General features: G+C 33.7%; 1 protein-coding gene across 3 annotated transcripts; it reads left to right on the top strand.

The window, feature by feature from the left end:
- The first annotated feature begins 168 nt into the window (after positions 1-168).
- Positions 169-19,806, top strand: LOC132548229 (golgin subfamily A member 2-like). 3 transcript variants are annotated; one of them, XM_060212065.1, is made up of 25 exons: positions 169-226; positions 1,707-1,865; positions 2,960-3,018; positions 3,523-3,597; positions 4,811-4,874; positions 5,134-5,196; positions 5,765-5,845; positions 6,043-6,144; positions 6,415-6,508; positions 6,875-6,981; positions 7,316-7,374; positions 7,590-7,650; positions 7,944-8,117; positions 8,556-8,663; positions 8,928-9,015; positions 10,456-10,603; positions 11,886-12,078; positions 12,500-12,613; positions 12,917-13,075; positions 13,459-13,578; positions 14,003-14,141; positions 14,318-14,497; positions 15,298-15,404; positions 15,813-15,984; positions 16,580-19,806. In XM_060212065.1, the coding sequence occupies exons 1-25, from the start codon at positions 179-181 to the stop codon at positions 16,954-16,956; spliced, it is 3,051 nt and encodes a 1,016-aa protein (XP_060068048.1). In that variant the 5' UTR covers positions 169-178; the 3' UTR covers positions 16,957-19,806. The 3 variants fall into 3 exon arrangements, with proteins under 3 accessions (XP_060068048.1, XP_060068049.1, XP_060068050.1); XM_060212066.1 differs by having other exon boundaries at positions 13,486-13,578; XM_060212067.1 differs by lacking the exon at positions 3,523-3,597.
- The last annotated feature ends 727 nt before the right edge of the window (positions 19,807-20,533 follow it).

Genomic DNA, 20,533 nt, shown 5'->3' on the forward strand with positions numbered 1-20,533 from the left:
TTTTGTTGGAGCTGTAATCTCTGGTCTAGGTGAAGCATAATAAAGAATTCGTTTCAATTGTACTTCCCTGTCGTTGATAATATAGCTTTACTTTATGAAGAAGTCCATAAAATAGCATTCTATGCTGAGCTGTAACTTCCGTCTGCGTGTCAAAGGCGCACGCATCCATGGCTGGAAAATGGCAGACAGTGCGAAACGAGAGAAAATAGCCGCAGCTCGAAAAAAGGTTTGATTGTATTGACCGTCAAAATCGGTGACTTTTAAGTGCCTATATAACTACTTTAACTAGTAATATCACAAAGTAGCTGATTTGACTGTCAAAAGTATATAGTATTAGAGCATTCCTAAAATATGGACAATGTTGACACTGACTGACAGATGAGAAAAACCGGTGCATTGGCCGATTAGTAAGGCTGAAATGGCAAATAGAGTGTTTTCCACCAGCAGAAAAAATGTACACTCAACCGTCATATACATTGTTTTTTTCAAGCGATCCTTGTTTCGGATGGTGAAATTGTTACAACTGTAGTTAAATTCCCATATCCCATTGACCAAGTTGTTAAGACGATGAAGAATTTATTTGACGAAATAATATATTTTTATAGACATAGACGAAGGTGACGGTACCAGAATGGGATCACAGAAACTTTTTTTATACGTTTCTTGCAACTGACCTTGCACCAAGCATACTCTTTTATAAATAAATATGCCGAGATAAACTTCATTCCTCACTGTTTACGAAAAAAATCAGCATTAAAGGAATATGTCTGTGTCACATCTTGCCTAATTCATGTGATAATTCAACACATAGATATATACTTGCATTAATGTTACATGAAATTTGAAATGACATATAAGAATACTTATTTAAGTAGCTTAAGTAGCCCCATGTTAGAAACAATAAATTTCAGCTCTGTTGATATGTAGCATTATCTTAAAATATCACTATATTTGTATCATTGCAGGAAGTTACCATAATAAACATTAGGATCTTTTACAACTGCTAATCATGCATATGAAACAGTGGAGCTTTTGATATACAGAAGCTATCAAAGATGCAGTAATTAAGTTGATTGTGTTAAAGTAGTTGCTTTTGCTAGAAATTGAAAATGTTTCAATAGAGGACTTGAAATCAGAATGCTTGTCTGAAACAGAAAAAAAACTAATACACTACAAAAATTTAGCATAAATACTTATTACAATAGCAAATTGATAAAACAAAATAACCAGAGAGTATTTGATTGAATAAAATGAAAAAGGCAAGGCAAAAGTGAACAAAGATTTAAGCACAACATAATAACAATATTCCTAAGATGTTACATTGAGATTTTTTGCGGTAGAAGTAATCCAAGATCCTGACGATTTATATCTTCCATGGTAATTAGGTGTAAAATTGATCGGAATTGTTTTTCCTTGTGTGCTTCTTTGGATCCTAATGGCCAACGTAAACCTACATATATCTATTTATATTATATATATATGCTTTGCTTATGAGATATTTGATCAACTAGAATACTGAATTCTGAATATGTATTACCCATTATTTCCAGAGTTTAAATACATTACCATACCAAGGCCTTACGTAGCTATTATTATGTAGATGTATCAGATGGTTATGTTATACACTATTAGTGGAAAGAAATATATTGTTTATTCTGTGTCAAATCGGTTTTATTTTCTTAAATTTTTGTCTGTTTTATTTCTAGTTAAAACAGTTCAAGCAAAAAACAGGAAGAAACTCCCCTGCTAACTCCAAGAGTTCAACCAAGCAGTCCACAGATAAGAAATCAAAATATCTTATTGAAACCGACTCAGCACAGGAAAATAGTGAACCTATCAGCATTGTTAACAATAACACCGACCAGGTGAGTTCTCTATTTTAGTCAGGTTGAACAAGTTCAAATTAGTGTTAAGAAGCAAATGTCACTGCATAGTCGATAATCAGATAACTTGTTAAAGTACATGTAGTTTGATAAATCATCAATAGGTAATCTCTCATGCACAGCCAGCTAATTCTCAAACGGTATACAATTACAGTTTTGAAGGAAAATGGTTGGCATGCCCACCTGAAAATTATCAGCTTATACATTTTTGACTGAATTACTTCATGAAATGCCATTTTGTTAATTTCATTTGGATTGTAGACAGAAACTCATAGAAAAAATATGTAATTAGTTTCACATAAATGATTTTAAAATGCTGTAAACTGTCATATGGAATCTGTTGTGTTTAAGATCAATAACCAGGTAATAATGTGGACTACAGCTGATTAAATCATTGGGACAACACTGGTTCAAATAAACTTGAATTAGTCTCTTGCTGGGGCAATGCATGCATGATCATTTTAAACTCCTGTATTTGTTGTTTGCCTGGCTATATCTTCTAACAACTTCTTACCATTAACTGAAAGAGTATTACATTAAAATTGAAGCCTTTATACTATACTATCTATCGAAGTCAATGTTCATGCTTTCACATTTGCAATTCACCCAGAGTCAGCATCTTAATGCTATGCTGACAGTGTCAATTTACAAAATCATTACAGTATTACTTGTTCAAATGAATGACCTTGTAGACCCTTCATTCAAGGTATTCCTAGTCAAATGGGTTGAAAACATATATCAAATCTTATTCTGAATAACCAGAAAACCTTAGCTATTGAAATTTCACCAATATCATGCTGATCTGATGGCTTCCAGGTTTGTTCAACTACACAACCTTGTTAAACTTTCATCATTATGAGGTAGACTGTTATGAATTCTTAATAGGTTGTTGAAATGTGTCCAGTCACCTTTTAATGTTACACAACTTAATGCCATTTAACAAACAGGTGAGCAATGCAGACCCTCCTTTTTTTTCTTTTTTTTTTTTGGTTAAAAAAATTCAGGCAGCAGTGAATTTTAGTGAAAAAATTCCACACCATTTGCAAGGTATACTATAGACTGAGTTGTTTTTGCAGGGTTTTGAGGATTCCAGTGAACAGCTGACTGCTGATACACCAGAGACTGCTGATCAAAGGTAGGCTAATGTATCTACTATCCTGCATCACTAATTGTGTATATAGCAACTACAATATCAGAAAAGAATCATGATCTCTTCTGATATTTATCACTGTTTGTTAGTACAGAGTACAGTGTATGAAATTATTCTATATTTTGTTTTACTTTAGTTAGTCTGTCTTAATATGTGACTTCACTATGTTCTCTTTAATTCATACGTGTAGCTGTTGCTCTTATTGGTTATTACATCTTCATTTTTTTTCTCAGTAAAATGAAAGATGAATAGAATAATAGAATAGAAATAGGAAATAATCAAATTTGACAAAAGATTACTTTACAAAACATATTATTCTATAAGCCACCAATTCATCAAATCAAGTTTTATCAAACATTCTTGACAAATTTTTGGTACAGATAATGATAAAAAGAACTGATGATAAGAGATGAGGTGGAATTAAATGATGGATGAGGAAACTGGTTGTGAAAAATATAAATATGTGTTTGCTGGTATTTGTTGATATAGGAAATTAAGAAAGTTAGGGAATAATCAGCCAACAGAACACAGTGGTTTACTCTCACCGCTATTTGGTGTGGAAAGGTATAATACTAACAATGATTTATGCTCTGTTCTATTTATTCAAATTTCAAGCACCTTTTGTATTAATTTACTGTCTTGAAAAATTTGCATGTACTCTCAGAATTCTTTTACTGATAAGGGAAATATTTTGCCATGTTTAGACCATTGTAGATAAAATAGAAAGTTCTACTGTAAAGAAATTTAATATCTCTGTAGATCAAGTATGCCCTTTAAGTGTTTCTGTCCTTTTAATGAAGGGAGACATTTGTATTTATTTATTAGTTCCATAAACTGACTTTTCCTTGTCTACTAGAATTAACATTTTGTTGCCAAGTTTTATTAACATTTTTGTTGTAAAGATGTGTGACTGTAATTACTTATGATAAATTTGAAGAACTTTTAAGGATAAATCTGAAAACTGTCTGATCCACACAAGTAAATTCTGTACTATCAAAGATATTAAGGTGGGATATCTTCATTTCACACTGGTTTCTCTACTAATAATTTGATGTGAGACAGTCAATCTGGATCTGTTTATCTTCCTTATTTCCTGATTTGAAGCCAGCCTATCATAACCATCATTTTAATTACCTGCTTGTTAGTTCCAATTTACAAGATTGAAATAGGAAGCATGCTAGATGGCTTGTTCCTTGATACCTGAAAGAATTCTATTAGAATGCATTAAGTATAACAGCATAAACAGCATACAGTATATTGTTCATAAAATGTGACTTTAATCATGACCCTTAGCTGCTAAACAATGAGAAATTCATATTTATGTGTCTTTTCCTATGGCTAATAGAAAAATCTAATTAATTTCATATAGCTCTGTTTTACAGCAAATTTGATTTTTGATATACAAAAAAAAGTATTGCATTCAATTGTATATGTAGAAGGATGTACATGTATCATCAGATCTGGTAATGGAGTTGGACTTACTTTTTTTTTGTGATGTTGAAGTCAAAACTTGTATTAACAATTGAGAGTGAAATCCTGAACAATAAACCAGTACATGCAATTATATTGTGAAATGTAATCTAAAGTGATTGTTACTCGACTTCATCATAACTTTTTGTTGATAATGCTTTACATTTCTTCTATACTAAATAATTTGTGATGAGTTTTGTCTGAAACATACCTTATGGTAAATGCCCTGGGTAATAATATTTGTTTCTGTATCTATCATGGCTGTGTTTGCATCATGGTTACATAGTGTCTATTTTGCTTTATGCAGGACATCAGCATCAAGGGAAAGTTTACAACAGCTGTCAAGGCAACTTAACGGCCTTCTAACAGAGGTCAGTACAAAGTGTCGTAGAGAAGACAGTTTTAGGATTCTGTTCATAATTACAACATGTTTTGATGTTAATACTTGTTGTCATAGTGTGAAACAGCATTCTGTAAATTTAAATTGGTTTGTAATTAATACCTGTACGGACATATTTTCTTGAGAATAGCTTTTTAATGAAAATGGTTACCTTTTCCCGGCATTAGATGACAGTTTTAGATTGTGTTATCTCTTTTTATTTTGATATTGCACTTTTGCTTTTTCTTCAGTCTAATTCTTTGATGGACACAACAGATACAGCAGACGATAATGCTAATATAATAGAATTAGAGGTAAGTCAAATGACTACTACTATTTCATGGGGTAGTGAAATCAGAGATATGTACAAGCCTAAGCTGATGTAGGTAGTAGAACTAGAGGAAATGACCAGCCTACTTTTATTAAGGCTAGTAGAATCTTAAGTATGAATAGAGACATTCTGTAAGTACTTTCACTTTCTGACTGAAAAAACTGGTTGTTTATATAACATATGGAATGATTCATGATAACAGTATTGAGACTTGAGTTTTGGACTTGGGACAGTAGCTCCTTAATTAAGATGTACATTAAGTACATATGCATCATGGAAGGTTCCCTTTCAGTTTGTCTTTTAAACATAGCATACTTTAAGCAAGAATAGGTTATTGTGAAATTTGTTCAGTGGGTGGCTTCTTGGTTTGAAAATAATGCAAATTATTAGTGATATACTAGTAGTCTATACACAGTGAAAGAGAATCTTTAACTCTTCAATCACAACAGACATTTTCTTTTATATTTAATACTGAACAACAGAAACCCTGGCTATAAAGCATGTTAAAGTTGGTCTCATACTGAAATAAAATTTTCTGAATTTCATTTCAGAGAAGAAACAGAGAGTTAGCATCCTTGCTGGAGAAACACTCTGAGGCAAATGAACAATTGAATATCCAAGTACAGCAGACAGTAAGTACAATACAAGACTTACATTCATCTGCATGAATGCTACTTTCTGCATGTGATGATTGTAAGATTTATTTTCTGCAAGATAATATTTCATGTTATCCTCTTATTTTATATTTTGATAGTCTCTGTTTTTCAATTTATGCAAATTTATATGGTTATATTTTGTGTTGATCACTAACTTTGTGGTTGTGTTTCAGAGGGAGCATGCAAAATCTCTACAGGATCAAATTGAACGAGATCGGGGTGCATATGAAGATAAACAGCGCCAAGAAATAGGACCACTCAAAGAACAATTACAAGTAGGATTGGAAGAGAATTTCAGTCATTGCATAGACTTTGTTAAATTTGTTTCATTCATCTATTTAAAATCTGGTTGACTCTTGCTTTAAAAAACATGAATTGATTATACTACCAAGATAAAATTATTGAGTTATATAACACAATGTATGATATGAATTTAAAGATACAGAAACGTTGAATGTAGTTTATTACTAAAAATATTTCTATTACTTATCAATAACTTTGTGAAAGGGTTCTTTTTATTTTGATGTTATTGTTTTTGTTTTTAGGTACACATACAAACCATTGGTATTTTAGTGGCTGAGAAAACAGAACTTCTGTCTCAGCTAAATCAATCTCAGAAGATAGCAGAACAGAGGTTTAGTATGTATAGTTTTCTTATTTCATGTAATGACAGTAAAATGGCTAAAAGAAAATAAACTAGATGGAATTTTTTAGGTATTTATATGGATACAGTGTGCAAATTACAATGTAATTAAAGAAGAATTTTTCAAATACTGATACCCAACAATGAGAGGGTATAGTGGAATCAGTGTGCCCGTCGGCCATTCTGTCTGTGGAATAATTTGGTATAATTAGGTGATTGTAGATATTTGATAGGAATAGTCCTGATTAAGTCCAATGTTTGGGCATTATAAATTGACCACAATTTATAATAGAAGAGGAAAATCGGCTCCTAATTTGTCACTATTGATTCTTTCTCATACAAACATGATTTATATATTTCAGATGAAATCGAGGAATACAGTGGTAGATTAAAAGCTTCACGACAACGAGTGGCAGACCTAGAGAGAAATTTATCTATGTCAAATAATTCTAGTCAAAAATTTGAACAGGTATTGTATTTGATGGTAATAGACTGATTCTGAGAAATATATTACTAGTATTATAATCTTGTCCAACAGTTATATTGCAACCTTTTGTACCACCATACTTGGTATACCACCATCAATTTCATTAGAACAGATTTACCTTAGGATTTGTTCTGTGATTGGAAACTATTAGATTGCTTCAGATAATTAAATTAAAGAAGTTAAAAAAGCTAATGAAACTGTGATATACTCAATACCTTATTTGCCGTATATGTGAGTTCTACAGGAACATTTTTTCAGTTGTAAAAATTGATTATAAAGAAATAAATGTGAAATTGATTGTTTTTGTTTTTTTCAGAATAGCAAAGATTTTTCAAAAGACATTGACCGCTTAAAACTAGAATTGTACAAGTCAAAGTAAGTCAACATTAATTTTCTTTCAAAGAACAATTACGTTCAGTTTTTTGTTTGAAATGTGAATTAACCTGGATACAAAAAACTGAGTATTAGTTCAAATGACCAAAAGCAAACTATTTCATTCTCAAGTCAATATATTGCTGAAATGAGATACATAACTTTTTTTCCCTTTAATCTGTGTACGTTAATGTTATTATTTTTGTTTTTATTTTCAGTAAAGCACAAGAAGATCTTAAGCAACAATGTTCTGAATTAGCAGAAAAATTACAAGCTAAGGTTGGTCAATGTTATTAACTGATAAGAGACATGATAAGCCTGTGATATGTTGTTCATGAATAATACTCTTTACAGATTACATTATAGATACAGATATTTTAGTAAGAAAATGAATATCTAATTTATAACAAAACAAGAAAAGGATGTCAGCAAGAAATCTTATTGATATCATAATTAATAGTTTTCCATTCTTGAGTTAGTTAAGCCATGAAATCAATTTTGTGCGTTTTGTGATAGACAGCTAAAAAATGCTTCATTATCCATGGTAAAATACATAATCTCTTTCTTCATAGACATCCGAATCAATGGAATTGGAACGAAATGCAGAAGATCTGACAAAGCGTCTTGAAATGGCAGAATTATATACACAGCAGTTATCAAGTCAAGGAAACAGTAGCCAGGAGTCTCTCGAGATTGTTGGTCAGCTGCATCGAGACAAGGAACTTCTGACCGCTCAAGTTCAGGAGGTGGATGTTGTTCACTGCAAACTGGATTATACTGTTACCTGTATATTACCATAAAAGACTAGTTCTATACATTATTAATAATCATTAAAAATGACCAGGGTTTTAGATTTGTCAGCCACTTCTCTTGTTTTACAGCATGATACTAATTTTAAAAACTCCAGTGTAGCACACAAGCAGTATGTTTTGAAGTTATCTCAAATGAGGTAGTGGTGGTTAAAATTCGTTGATAAAACTAAGAGTTGCAGAATCAATTGGCTTGCTTTTTGTGTCCACAAAACTAGAGCTATATCAGGATAATTTGTGAACTTTTAAAAATTGTAAACTATTGAGTCACAGCTTTAGCCAAGAGCTTTCATCTGAATTGGAAACTTGTTTTTGACCTCAAAAAACATTTTTTTTTTATCAAAAACTTAACTAATTTGAAAATCATTCCAACAGTACTCTGAAGCATTCCAGAAGGCTTGTGGTGAGCGAGACCAGGTGGCAGATCAGTACAAGTCCTATATAGATCAGCTACAACAACACAGTCAACAACTCACTGAACAGGTAGGAACAAATTACCATTTTCCTTTGAATATATATATATACTTCTACGTAAGTTTGGGCATAAAACAACGTTTTGGTGACAGTTAAAATTCACAAATGGAAGAATAATCCAAATGAATTTTTGGTATGCTCTTTATAAGGCATTGACCCCTACCAAATTAACATATAAACTGATCGTGAAATGATGTTGATGTACCCTGTACAATGGCCAGTTGTATTGAGCATTCTACTGGTATACTACAAGGTCATGGTTTTTATGTACAGGTGACAAGTTTGACAGAAGAACGGGAAGTAATGGTAACACAGCAGCATCAAAAAGAGACCAGCATTCTACAACTACAGCAACAATTAGGTACTTATAGAAGTGTGTTAGGAACTTAACACTGTTGTATTAGGTTCCTAGTTCAAGTTGAGTGCTATTGGGTCTTTTATCATCAAAGAAATTTATTGAAAAGTTGTGAATTATTGATATATACAGTGGAACTTCTCCAAACTGACCATGCATAGGACATGAATATTTGGCATTTTTAAGGAGGGTTTGGCTTGTAGAAGTGAAGCAAATTGACTTGTCTCGACATGGATATAATTGAACTGATTCCTTTCTGTACATTACATTACCCATTCACTGTTAGCATTTACACTACACATGTTCAAATGAATACAGAGAAAATAAAAGTTTTCTAGAGTAAAAATACATTGCTAAAATGAAAAACAGTGATGCTTGTATTCTGCATGTGGCTTTGGTCTAAAAGAAAACCAGCAATTTTGGAAGTAATGTAACGTTACATATGGCCCGACATAGCCGTGGTCGGATGATGGGCTTGCCAGGAAGTGTTACCAACCAATATATTTGATGAATATGTGTTTTTGTTGACCAGTATAAAATATCTTTTAAAACAACATTTGATTAATATTTCCATCTTGTATGTGTTGAGGAAACACGATTTAAACCCTCATGATTTAGATGCAAAACTGCAGCGCTCTAACTCTGTATCAGTTCTTAATTTCATTTTATCTGTAGCTGTTTCTGGCTTCGGTGAAATGATGGACTCATTCGATATGGTTTCAATCTGTCATTGGAGATAACTGTACATTATATATTATTATTATCCTCCTGATCAGGATAGGTTTGGTGTACAAAGCCTACCTGTGAGATGCGTACTCGCCAGGGGCGCAAAGCTTACACTTGTCATCACAGGTGTTGTTTTCACTGTCCGCTTGTCACAACTCGGGTAAGGCAGGTTTTCAGAAGTGATTTTCAGAAGGTTTCAATCATTTCAGACAAAAAATTGGTTTGGTATTCGCAATAGAGAAGGATCGATATTGGGAAGGTTTTTATTAAATTTCTGTAATGAAGAGAATGTAATTCTGTACATTGCCTTTTTCGTTCTATTTCAAGTGGTATTCAGTTTTGAGAAGGATCAAATTGGGGAAGTTGCACTGTATGTCCTATTAATAAAAGACCTCTTTGAAAACTAACTTTTACTCCCTACTTAATGAATCAAATGTAGCTTTTAACAGGATTCTCTCTATCCCTCTAACCACCTGCCTAGGTATGGAAGGATTGTGCAGTCTATATAACAAATGCAAAATGAATAATACTTGTACAAGTGGTTCAACAAGTGTGCAGCAAAATGCATGTTTTTAAATGCTGAATTTGCTTTACATTTCGTACTCCAGTAAGTAAATGTAAAATTTGTCCATATCTGTGAGGACTATATGAATAACTCTTGTGATTTGTTAAAACTAGGGCTGCTCTACAGGCACTATTGCATATATTTTTGTCTTGTAGAGGATGTTAATGCTGAACAACACCACCAACAACAGGCCAGTGAAGAGGTACTGGAGAAGGAAAAACAGATGGAGTCATTACAAAAACAGCATGAGAATCTACAGCAACAGCATGACTCATTGATCAGAGATAACTCACAGCTCAGCCGGTAAATGTCTCTACCGTAGGGGTTAGACAGGCAGCTCAGCCAGTTTAACTGTCTGTACTGTAGGTGTTAGACTGATAACTCAGCCAGTAACTGTCTCTACCGTAGGGGTTAGACAGGCAGATCAGCCAGTAACTGTTTGTACTGTAGGTGTTAGACTGACAGCTCAGCCAGTAACTGTCTCTACCGTAGGGGTTAGACAGGCAGCTCAGCCAGTAACTGTCTCTACCATAGGTGTTAGACTGACAGCTCAGCCAGTAATGGTCTATACTGTAGGGGTGAGACAGGCAGATCAGCCAGAAACTGTCTGTACTGTAGGGTTTAGACAGACAACTCAGCCAGTAACTGTCTATACTGTAGATGTTAGACTGACAGCTCAGTCAGTAACTGTCTATACTGTAGATGTTAGACAGACAGCTCAGCCAATAACTATCTCCCCTGTAGGAGTTGTCTCTGCTTTAGAGGTTAGTGAAGCGGCGTAGGGGCTAGTCTGACAGCTCAAGTGGTGACTGTCTCTGCTTTAGAGGTTAGTGAAGCAGCATAGGGTCTAGTCTGACAGCTCAAGCTGTGACTGTCTTTGCTTTAGAGGTTAGTGAAGCAGCGTAGCTGAACTTGTTCCTGCTGTACAGATTAGAGAGACAGCTCAGGTGCACCTGCCCCTATTGTATAGGTTATTCAGGCCATTCCATTGTACCTGTCTCTACTGTGTGGGTTAGTCAGGCAGCTCAGCTGTCTACCGTAGTGTTTTGTCAGGCAAAGTAAGAAAAGTTACTGCTAGTAAAGATAGAATAAAGATGTCCTTGTTTTTTGCAATTTTATTTTCTTAAAAGAAATGTCATTTTGTTTCAATCTCATCTCTTGAACGAAATGATGATTATATTCTTGTACTCTTGTTCCATATACATAGTGTTACCTGATCCAAGGCCACACCAAGACTGATTCTATCCTTATGAGATACAGTTAACAGGCCTGGCCACAGCCACACAGGACACATGAAACACTGCACCAGACAGCTACTACATTGAGTAACCATTTTACTGCTGACCGCAGTGGGTTAAATTACACTAAATATATTTAAGAACCTGGGTGGTTAAATTCCCTTATTAGTGCAAGTATTCTGTCACCACTACATTTATCTTCCTAGTCATTGTTGCAATATTACCTATATATATCCACCTTCTCAAACAAAACAAAACTAGACATAATTCCCATTGTCATCATTGTTCATACTTCATTTCTTATCTATTTTGTTTTAGAAAGCTTTGCATTCATTTTTTGTTTTTAGGTTTTTAGAAGAAAGAGAAGCACGAATATTAACTCTTGAGAATGAGATGTCAGATATGGGGATGGAGGCCAGTGATAAAGCCCAACTGTTGGAAAATATACAGAGTAACAAGACAGCCCTCAGTCGTGCTCTCACACAAAACAAAGACCTCAAAAACCAGCTTGCTGAATTACAAAATGGATTTGTGAAGTTGGTCAGTGTTACTTGAAGCGATGGTTGTTATTGTCAAAGTATTAATGGCAATTTATTTTTGTTAGTAAGTGATAGATTGTGGGAAGATCTATTCAGAACAAAAATTGTCTTTATTGGCTGCTTTTTAGTTACTTTAGGGTCAGTTTTTATGTAATTTCATGTAATTTAGTGGTAAACTTATCTTAGTAACTGAAACATTCATGCTAAATCATGATTATTTCTATTGATTTTTTTTGTATATTATACATTATAGTGCATGATTCCAGCAAGCAGATTGACTTCATAGTTATCTGAATGTTATTGTACTTTTGTTAAACAGCTTTTGTTTAAATAGCAGAACCTCTCATATAAATCAGCTAAACCTCATTCTGCTGTGATTTTTCCTAACCCTATTGAACATTTTTCTTTGAATGCTGCCACAGAGTAATGATAATATGGAGCTGATGACAAAGGTCCAGTCAGAACAACACTCATCACAGGAACACTTATGTCGCCTCAGCCAGCAGGAAGAGGAACTCAAGAGTTTAAGAGAGGCTGTAAGTATTAAGATATTTCATTTACTGTAGAAACTAAAATGAATGGCATTCTTAATCTGTTGTGCTTTTGGACTATGAGAGAAATAGAAAGTATCAGAAGTAAATCAAACATTAACATGTTAGTTGTTCTCATTTGATTTCAATGTTGATTTTGAGTTATGCACTGTGAATATTTTCTTACTTTTCATTGTAAGTGGAAATGTGTTAAAAACAAAATTAATGATCATCTGAGCTGCTGGTGTTCAGTGAGAAAATTGAAAATTGAGGATAATTTGGGATTGAATTTGAATTCTATTTGAACAGTTGTCAGAAAAAGACTTGAAGCTGTCGGAGTTGAAACAGACATCACATGAGGTAACCAAAGAGCAGTACCAGCAGGAGCAGATAAATGACAGGATGAGACACTACGAGGCACAGGCCCAGCTGGTAGAAACTCTCCAACGGGAGCTGCAGAACTCCCAGGTGAATAACACCCCCAAATATGACCTTAATCATTTTGACAACCGATAAAGACAGTTTAATACTAAATAAAATTGAACGAGAAAAAATTTAGCTGCACAATAAGGGATGCGCAATGTTTAACAGAAGCTTTTTAGTTGTGATTATTTACTCCAATCATCATATTATATTTATAGAGTCAAATGATTAGTCTCCTCTCTTTCCCTTAGTCTATTTAGTCATTATTAACCACTTTTGTGACATGTTTCATCAACATAAAAACTCAATATATATTCCCACATTTACTGGTCATGAACAAGCTCAAAAGTTTGAATGTTTTGGACCTAGCTCTAATCCAGCTTGAAATGATTTAATAGATATATATTCACAAACCTGTAAATCTTTAGGACATGACTGATGCCCTGAAAACCCAGAACAGTGAACTTCGGACAATGCTGATTAAGGCTTCAGACAATCACGATAACCCAGGTCTGGATCCAGAGGAGGAGAAGAAAAGAGATGATGTGGTAGGTACACAGAGATCTGAGCTGTATAATTGTATTTAGTTTATCACGATGACCATATGGTATTACTTGACCAGTTGTGGTTCTTTTCTGACAAAAATGTGATTGTAGTAAATTGTAATATGATATATTGCTCTGTTTGATGTATTATTAGCAACATTTGAACAGTTTTCACAGCTATTGAATATATAACTTCATAATATATATCGCTTAGAATAAATATATGCATTTATTCTATCCATTTGTAGTGTAGTCATGATCATATTTAATATATGATTTGTGCAGAAATTGATTTTTAGATAAACAGTGGAGTTTTTCAATTTACTTGTTTGAAATATTTGAAACATTCTTATGAAAATTTCAGTACAGAATTATCAGTGACATGTCAAGTGTTTATTCCTGGAGCTTTCTGTCTTTCTGTATGCAGATTGACTCACTGACTGCAGCCATCAAACAACTGGAGTCTGAGAGATCCCAATTGATGCAAAATCTGCGAGAACAGCGGGAGCTTTCAGATAGTCTAACAGTCAAAGTGACTGACCTGGAGGAGGCAATCTTACAAAAAAGTATGTTACACCGTCTTCAATTGTCCTGGATTATTCATAATTTTCATGTTCATGTAGAATCACTTTCTAAATCTGATGTAGTGTTAATTTTTAAAGTGTATGAAACAAAGAGCAGCAGGAAATTTATGAGTTTTTATCTAAGTTAGAAAGTGAATCACCACATACTTATGCTACAGGTACATTCCATGTGGATAACGACAAAGTGAGCCGAGAGGAGTTCGAAGCAATGAGGAGGACAATGCAGATGATAGAGGACAAATACACAAGTGTGATGAGAGACAAAGCTGAGCTCTCCGACAAGGCTGAACAGCTGGAACATATAGTTCTACAGTTAGAAGGGGAGGCTGATACTATAGGTAGGAACTCATAGTCCTATTGTTAGAACGGGAGAGTGATACCATAGGTAGGAACACAGTCCTACAGTTAGGAAAGGGAGGCTGATACTATAGGTAGGAACTCATAGTCCTATTGTTAGAATGGGAGAGTGATACCATAGGTAGGAACACAGTCCTACAGTTAGGAAGGGGAGGGTGATACTTTAGTTAGGAACACATAGTCCTACAGTAAGAAAGGATGACTGATAGTATAGATCAATGCACTTATGCCTTCAATAAGAAGTGGAGGCTGATATCATAAGTAGCCATATAGATTCACTGCCATATTAATCAACAAAATACAGTTTCTATCAGTTTTGTATTGATGGGGTTCTTTGGTTGGATTTAAGTTATAACTTTGCAGTTAGGGTGAAACAAGATAATATGACATAGTTTGGTTTATTCAAATTAATTTTAGATACAGAATATTCTTTTGATTGTTTTACATATTTTCACTTGTAAAACAAGCGGTCAATCTTCGCGTATTGTTGTGTGACTCATATGTTAAATACAAAATTGATACTATGCACACAAGTTGAAATTTATCTTAAAGCAGTTCAATAAAAAGGGACAAGCATGTTATTTTAAAAACAGAATTAGTCATCATTGGTATTACAAACAATATTGCAACAGTCTGTTTATTTTTGACGTCACAACTAAGTTCACATGGGTTATTTCTTTCTATTATTGTAGTGTTCCATTAGTATGAAATATCCAGGTAACACAGAATGGAACCTCACAGTATTTCATGGTCTCTATATATGCCTCCTTTTGTTTTACAGGGGAGTACATATCATTATATCACCACCAACGTGCTTTATTACAACAACGAGAATCTCAGAAAAATGATTACATTGCCCACCTTGCCAAAGACAGAGAACAATTACAGGTAAATATTTCTCATATTTGGAGAAGGTGCATTCATTGTTATTCCCTGTGTTTTACTTTCCTTTCCATATAAGTCTTGCCTCTCCATTGTAATTGACTCTCTTTCTATAAAAGATTTTATACTAAATGTTTTAGACACTCTTTCACAGATTCAGTACTCCTATTACCATTTATTTTGTGTGTGTGTCAATTTGATGATTTGCCTTCTCTGAAGGTTTTAGAAAGAAATAAAAAAGGACAACAATTAAAGAAAATTAAAGACATTCCTCTTGTTTTTTGTCATTGAGATATAGTGATTGCTCTTTGATAAGATGGCAAAGAAGATTATGTGAATTAGTGATTTCCATGAAATTTTCAAATGAAAAAAAAAAAAAAAATGAGTCTGCATGAAAATAATTTTCCAATATAGGAGAAACTTGGGGAACTACAGCAGTTAGTGATGCAGTTACTAGGAGAGAAGAATATGCTTTCTAACTACCATGAAGAGTCACACACTTCCACACATTCCAATGAGCCTAGAATACAACCACACCTGCAGAACTCACTCCAGCCTCTAGTGAATGGGATGGATAGCAATGAAGGTAAACAACACTCCTTTGATTTCATATTTTCTATCTAACATGATGTGTCTAGAGTGTAGATAATGTGTACTTACTATTGGTTGACAGACTGATTGACTGGGTGCCTTTTCATATATTTGATCATGAGATATGATTTACTTATCTTATAGGGACTTCAATATTATTGTTCAGATAGGACACATTTCACCTAAATTCTAGAATAAACATATTTCAATCAATCTATCATTTATATTAATGAAAATGTTTTGAGTATGCTGTTCCATTGACTTTTACTTAATGTTGTGCTTGAGACTTTTGCATAGACTATTTTGATACTTCTTCGTAATTCTATCATCTTTATTTGTTTTATGTTATAGAGTCACATTTAACCCTGATAAAGTTGCACAAGAGATGAAAAGATAATTGATGAAAAGTGTTAGCATTTTGTAATAACTGAAATGTTTCCCTCTGCTGTGAATTAGTATGAGTGTACCAGTTTTTGTTATCTTTTTGTTGTTGACGTAATCTTGATACAGATGTAGAAGATATTTAATGATGCTTGATAGAAAAGTATGACTGAGAAATGTACATGTAATTAAACTAATTTTAACTGCAGTGGACTGGCCTGACTACACCAGTTCAGAATCGGACTCGGAGAGTGAGGTAGAAGCCATTGTGGGTGGTCAGGACAACTTAGGGAACAAGGAAGTGTCAGACATCATGGATCAACCAACTGACCACCAAACTTCACACCATGATCACCCTCACCCTCACCACCACCACCAACACCACCATCATCATCACCATGGACAACCTGCTAATGATGAGGGCCATGTGCACAATAAGGCAGTACCTCAGGAGGGCCAAACTGCACATAAAATTCTGAACCTCCTAACAGAGATTGGACACTCTACTCTTGTGGATAGACAAAGTGATGTAGACCATAACTTCTTACCTTGTAAATACTGTAAAGGACAGGTACAGATTATATGAGGGCAGAAATGAAATACCATGTGAACACCTAAAGGATATATTGCCAAAGTTGAGTTTGGCCAATTCTTAGAAATGTGCACGAAAATGCATCTGTGCAATAAGTTAGCCAAAATTGACATTCAGAGTGAAAAGTGAAGCTTTTGAAAATGTATGTGTTCATACACTCATGAACCTCTCCCAGGGGCTAGGAGATCTTGGACTAAGACATTGAAACCTCTCCTTTGAGATGAATTACTGATACTTAATGAGGAAGTAAACAAACTCTTCCATTGTTGTGTGTTGCCATATGTATAGCAAGTATACACATCTGTTGTTAATCTTATATCAGGAGTGTATACCACAAGGCATGTTAATCACAATAAACCTTCAATTAAAGGTTATATGCATGTACCTCTGGAATTCTATGAGGAGATGTATGGGAAGCAGTAACATTTACCCAAGTCTTGTACAATAGTGGTTAAGTCTGTTATGTACAGGATTATATACCTCACATCAACCTCCTTACATATATAGCTTCAACAATGAAGGCTGTTTAAGCTTCAACTGTTCTTTACATAAAAGACTTGGACCACAAGGCAGTTGTTTAGAACTTAATATAATGTAATACATTTATTGATGTCATTGTTTATCAAAGCTGTTATACACAAGTGGTATGATAAAAGATTTCGTTTTTATGTTATTTAATAATTTCAAAAGCCAGACTTTTGCAAAAAAAGTCATTACAGATGGTGAATTTTGCAATCTTGCCTTTAAATTCCCATTTCATTAACAGTTTGCTAAGCAGCATATTTTGTCCTCTGTCAGTAAATTCATCCCTATAAAACAAAACTCCTCCTTATCTCCTGAGTGGATTTCAACCCAGTTTCACTTGAAACCTCACTCAAGGAGGGCAATAAGTTTTTAGAGAATTGATTTCGTTGTCAGATGACCATTAAAGCCAATTGGTCGCTTGTTGTTTTTTTACCAGTAACAAATTAGAATTAAAAGGTCTTAAGAAATTATATGATAGTTTTGTAAAAGTAGTTTAGTTCACTTTGTTTGACTGGTTAAATACAAAATCAACTAAATGTATGCTAGATGGGTGTAAGGTTTCGCCTGAGAAAAACATACACCAAGCCTGTATATTATTTTGGTACCAAGTTTGTGGCCTGTCTACCAAAATGCCTTTCTGTGATAATCTGTGTTGTGATCAGGGTACCAGATTCATTGTCTTGATATCATTCAGCAAGGATAACATTGTGTATACATGTGCATGTTATAGAGAGATGATTGAGACAAAACACACTGTTTTTTCTGTGCTGCTTTTCGTTGCCTAATTTGGTGCTAACTGTCACTATATTGATGAAAAGCTAAAAGTCCATGTACTGCCTTGTAAGAAACCTTCTTAAATGTCAAGTTGATATTTGGGTTTTTTCATAGTAATCTGTAGAATCCGCCTATAAAGTTAGAGAAAAAAAATCTGGCATTGTCAGAATTTTGGGAGTTAATGACCATACATATGGGGCCACTTATAATATACACAATGGGCTGTTGATGTATGCTTGTCCTTTCATTTTTGTCTAAGGTTGCTTTCAGGCCTACATGCCTGTACCTATTATATGTTTGTGCATGGACAAATTAGGAGACATTGAACTGATTTCATGACCCTACATAACAACGGTTAAATCAGTGCTTAGTAACCCTTATTAACCCTTCTTACAAAATTACTTCTGTTTTCAAAATTCAGGAGAAGCTGTATACCAGGAAATTTTCACTTTATTTCATATTGCATTTCATTGTAGATCTTAATTCCCAGGTGTCATTTTCACCTTTCATATCAGTTAAGACTATCTGATGCTATGTATTGGTATACTACTATGTCAGTATCAATTTCACCATCATTAAATCATGTTATCAAGTAAAGACCATCATAGTTTCTGACAAGATCAGTTTAGAACAATGTAAATCATTTATGAAAATAATTTCTACATTTGGTTATTGTTCCTTGCGCAAATTCAAATGTTTGCAAATGTGTTATTGAAGGAGTAAATATTAAGCTGAAGTATTCATTATGATGATGGTGTGTGCAAAATGACAGGCCCTTAGTTCTTATGTTTTAGATAGAGTGCACCCACTTGGCCTGACATCTTTGTAAAGCTTTGAGGGCTTCTGACCAGAAAGAGAATGTCATGATTTCACTTCATTCTGTTCATGGCAAATAGTAATGGTAGGTTAGATATTCTGTGTTGGCTGAGTTAAGCATTGCAGTTTTCAGAGTAAACTTTACTAAGTGGAGGTATTTCACAAATTATTGGCTATTATAAAACTTGTATATCCCCAGTACACATCTTATCAGGAAGGTGATGCAAACAAGTCCAATTCAAAGTAAATGTAACTTTGCTTATGATATATCTTTAATATATCTGAATGGGACAAATAAATTAAACTTAATACATTCCACTTAACCAAAAATTTCAAATTCAAAATGTGCCATGATAGTGAGATGTTAGGCAGGGGTTTCTAATGGGTACAATAATATTTTATAGACAATTCCTTATTTGGTGGTGAAAGGGTCCAGCAACTCTGAAATGAGAACTTCTGGCATGTAGACCCACCAATGTAAGATATGATCTATAGTACCCTGTTATGTAATAGTAACTTAGATGTTTATCAAAATGAGTATATATGTCACAGTAGTGTTCTATTTTGAAAAAAAAAGCGAAAGTGCAATAAAAAAGTTGATCATGTGTAAAAAGAATTCTCAAAAGTGAAAACTGCAGTTTTTAATCTGTTTTCAAAGTGTGAGAAACAACTTTGACTTGCTGTGGTTCTGTTTTAAAGATGTTTGTAAATAAAGAACACTGAATACAAGTTATTTTGTTTTTATCAGTTAGCCCTTCAATAAAGATCGCAAACTTATTTCACACATATATAGATTAATAAGATCAGCTTCTCTAGTCATTTGTTTCTGTGTAGCACGCTAATGAATCCCAAGTCCTCATTATTTGTCATAATAGCATGGTAAGGGATTATTATAAAATTAAACCTGATACAGTAATTATCCATCACCATCATAAATCAAACTGTTGTCTTTTGCCACTTGTATGAGCAGAAAAACACCATTTTCATTTTTACATATTTGAATGGATTTTTTTATTCACAAATAGAAAGAAACTATTTCTGTTTATTTTCAATGAATTTATTTTGGAAACACCATATACCGCTGTATTGAATTTGATTTGTACTTACAGACAAAATATCTTCTTTTCTTGACATCTCTTCTGTCAAGTCTGATGGCTACAACTTGAAGGAAACTTTGCATTGGCCTTGCCAGGCAGAGTGTATACTTGTAGCTTTTGCTTTGTACAATTATTATAGTACAATGTAAGTAATACGTAAATTTGGGAACTGATGTATTTTTCACCCAAGAAGGAGTTTTATTGTTATGTTTCAACATAAGGCAAGGCAATAGTTTAGTACTACCTGTACACATCTTGCTTACTTTTTCACTGCTGAGGAATATCTGCCTGCATGTAAAGAAAATTTATTTTTATTCCTGGTATCATGATGTTGTTTCCTATAGCATAATTTTGAGTTC

This window comes from Ylistrum balloti, unplaced genomic scaffold (genome assembly GCF_031769215.1).
Source record: "Ylistrum balloti isolate Yb309-2 unplaced genomic scaffold, AGI_CSIRO_Ybal_v1 Utg370006, whole genome shotgun sequence".
In the NCBI taxonomy this organism is placed as follows: domain Eukaryota; kingdom Metazoa; phylum Mollusca; class Bivalvia; order Pectinida; family Pectinidae; genus Ylistrum; species Ylistrum balloti.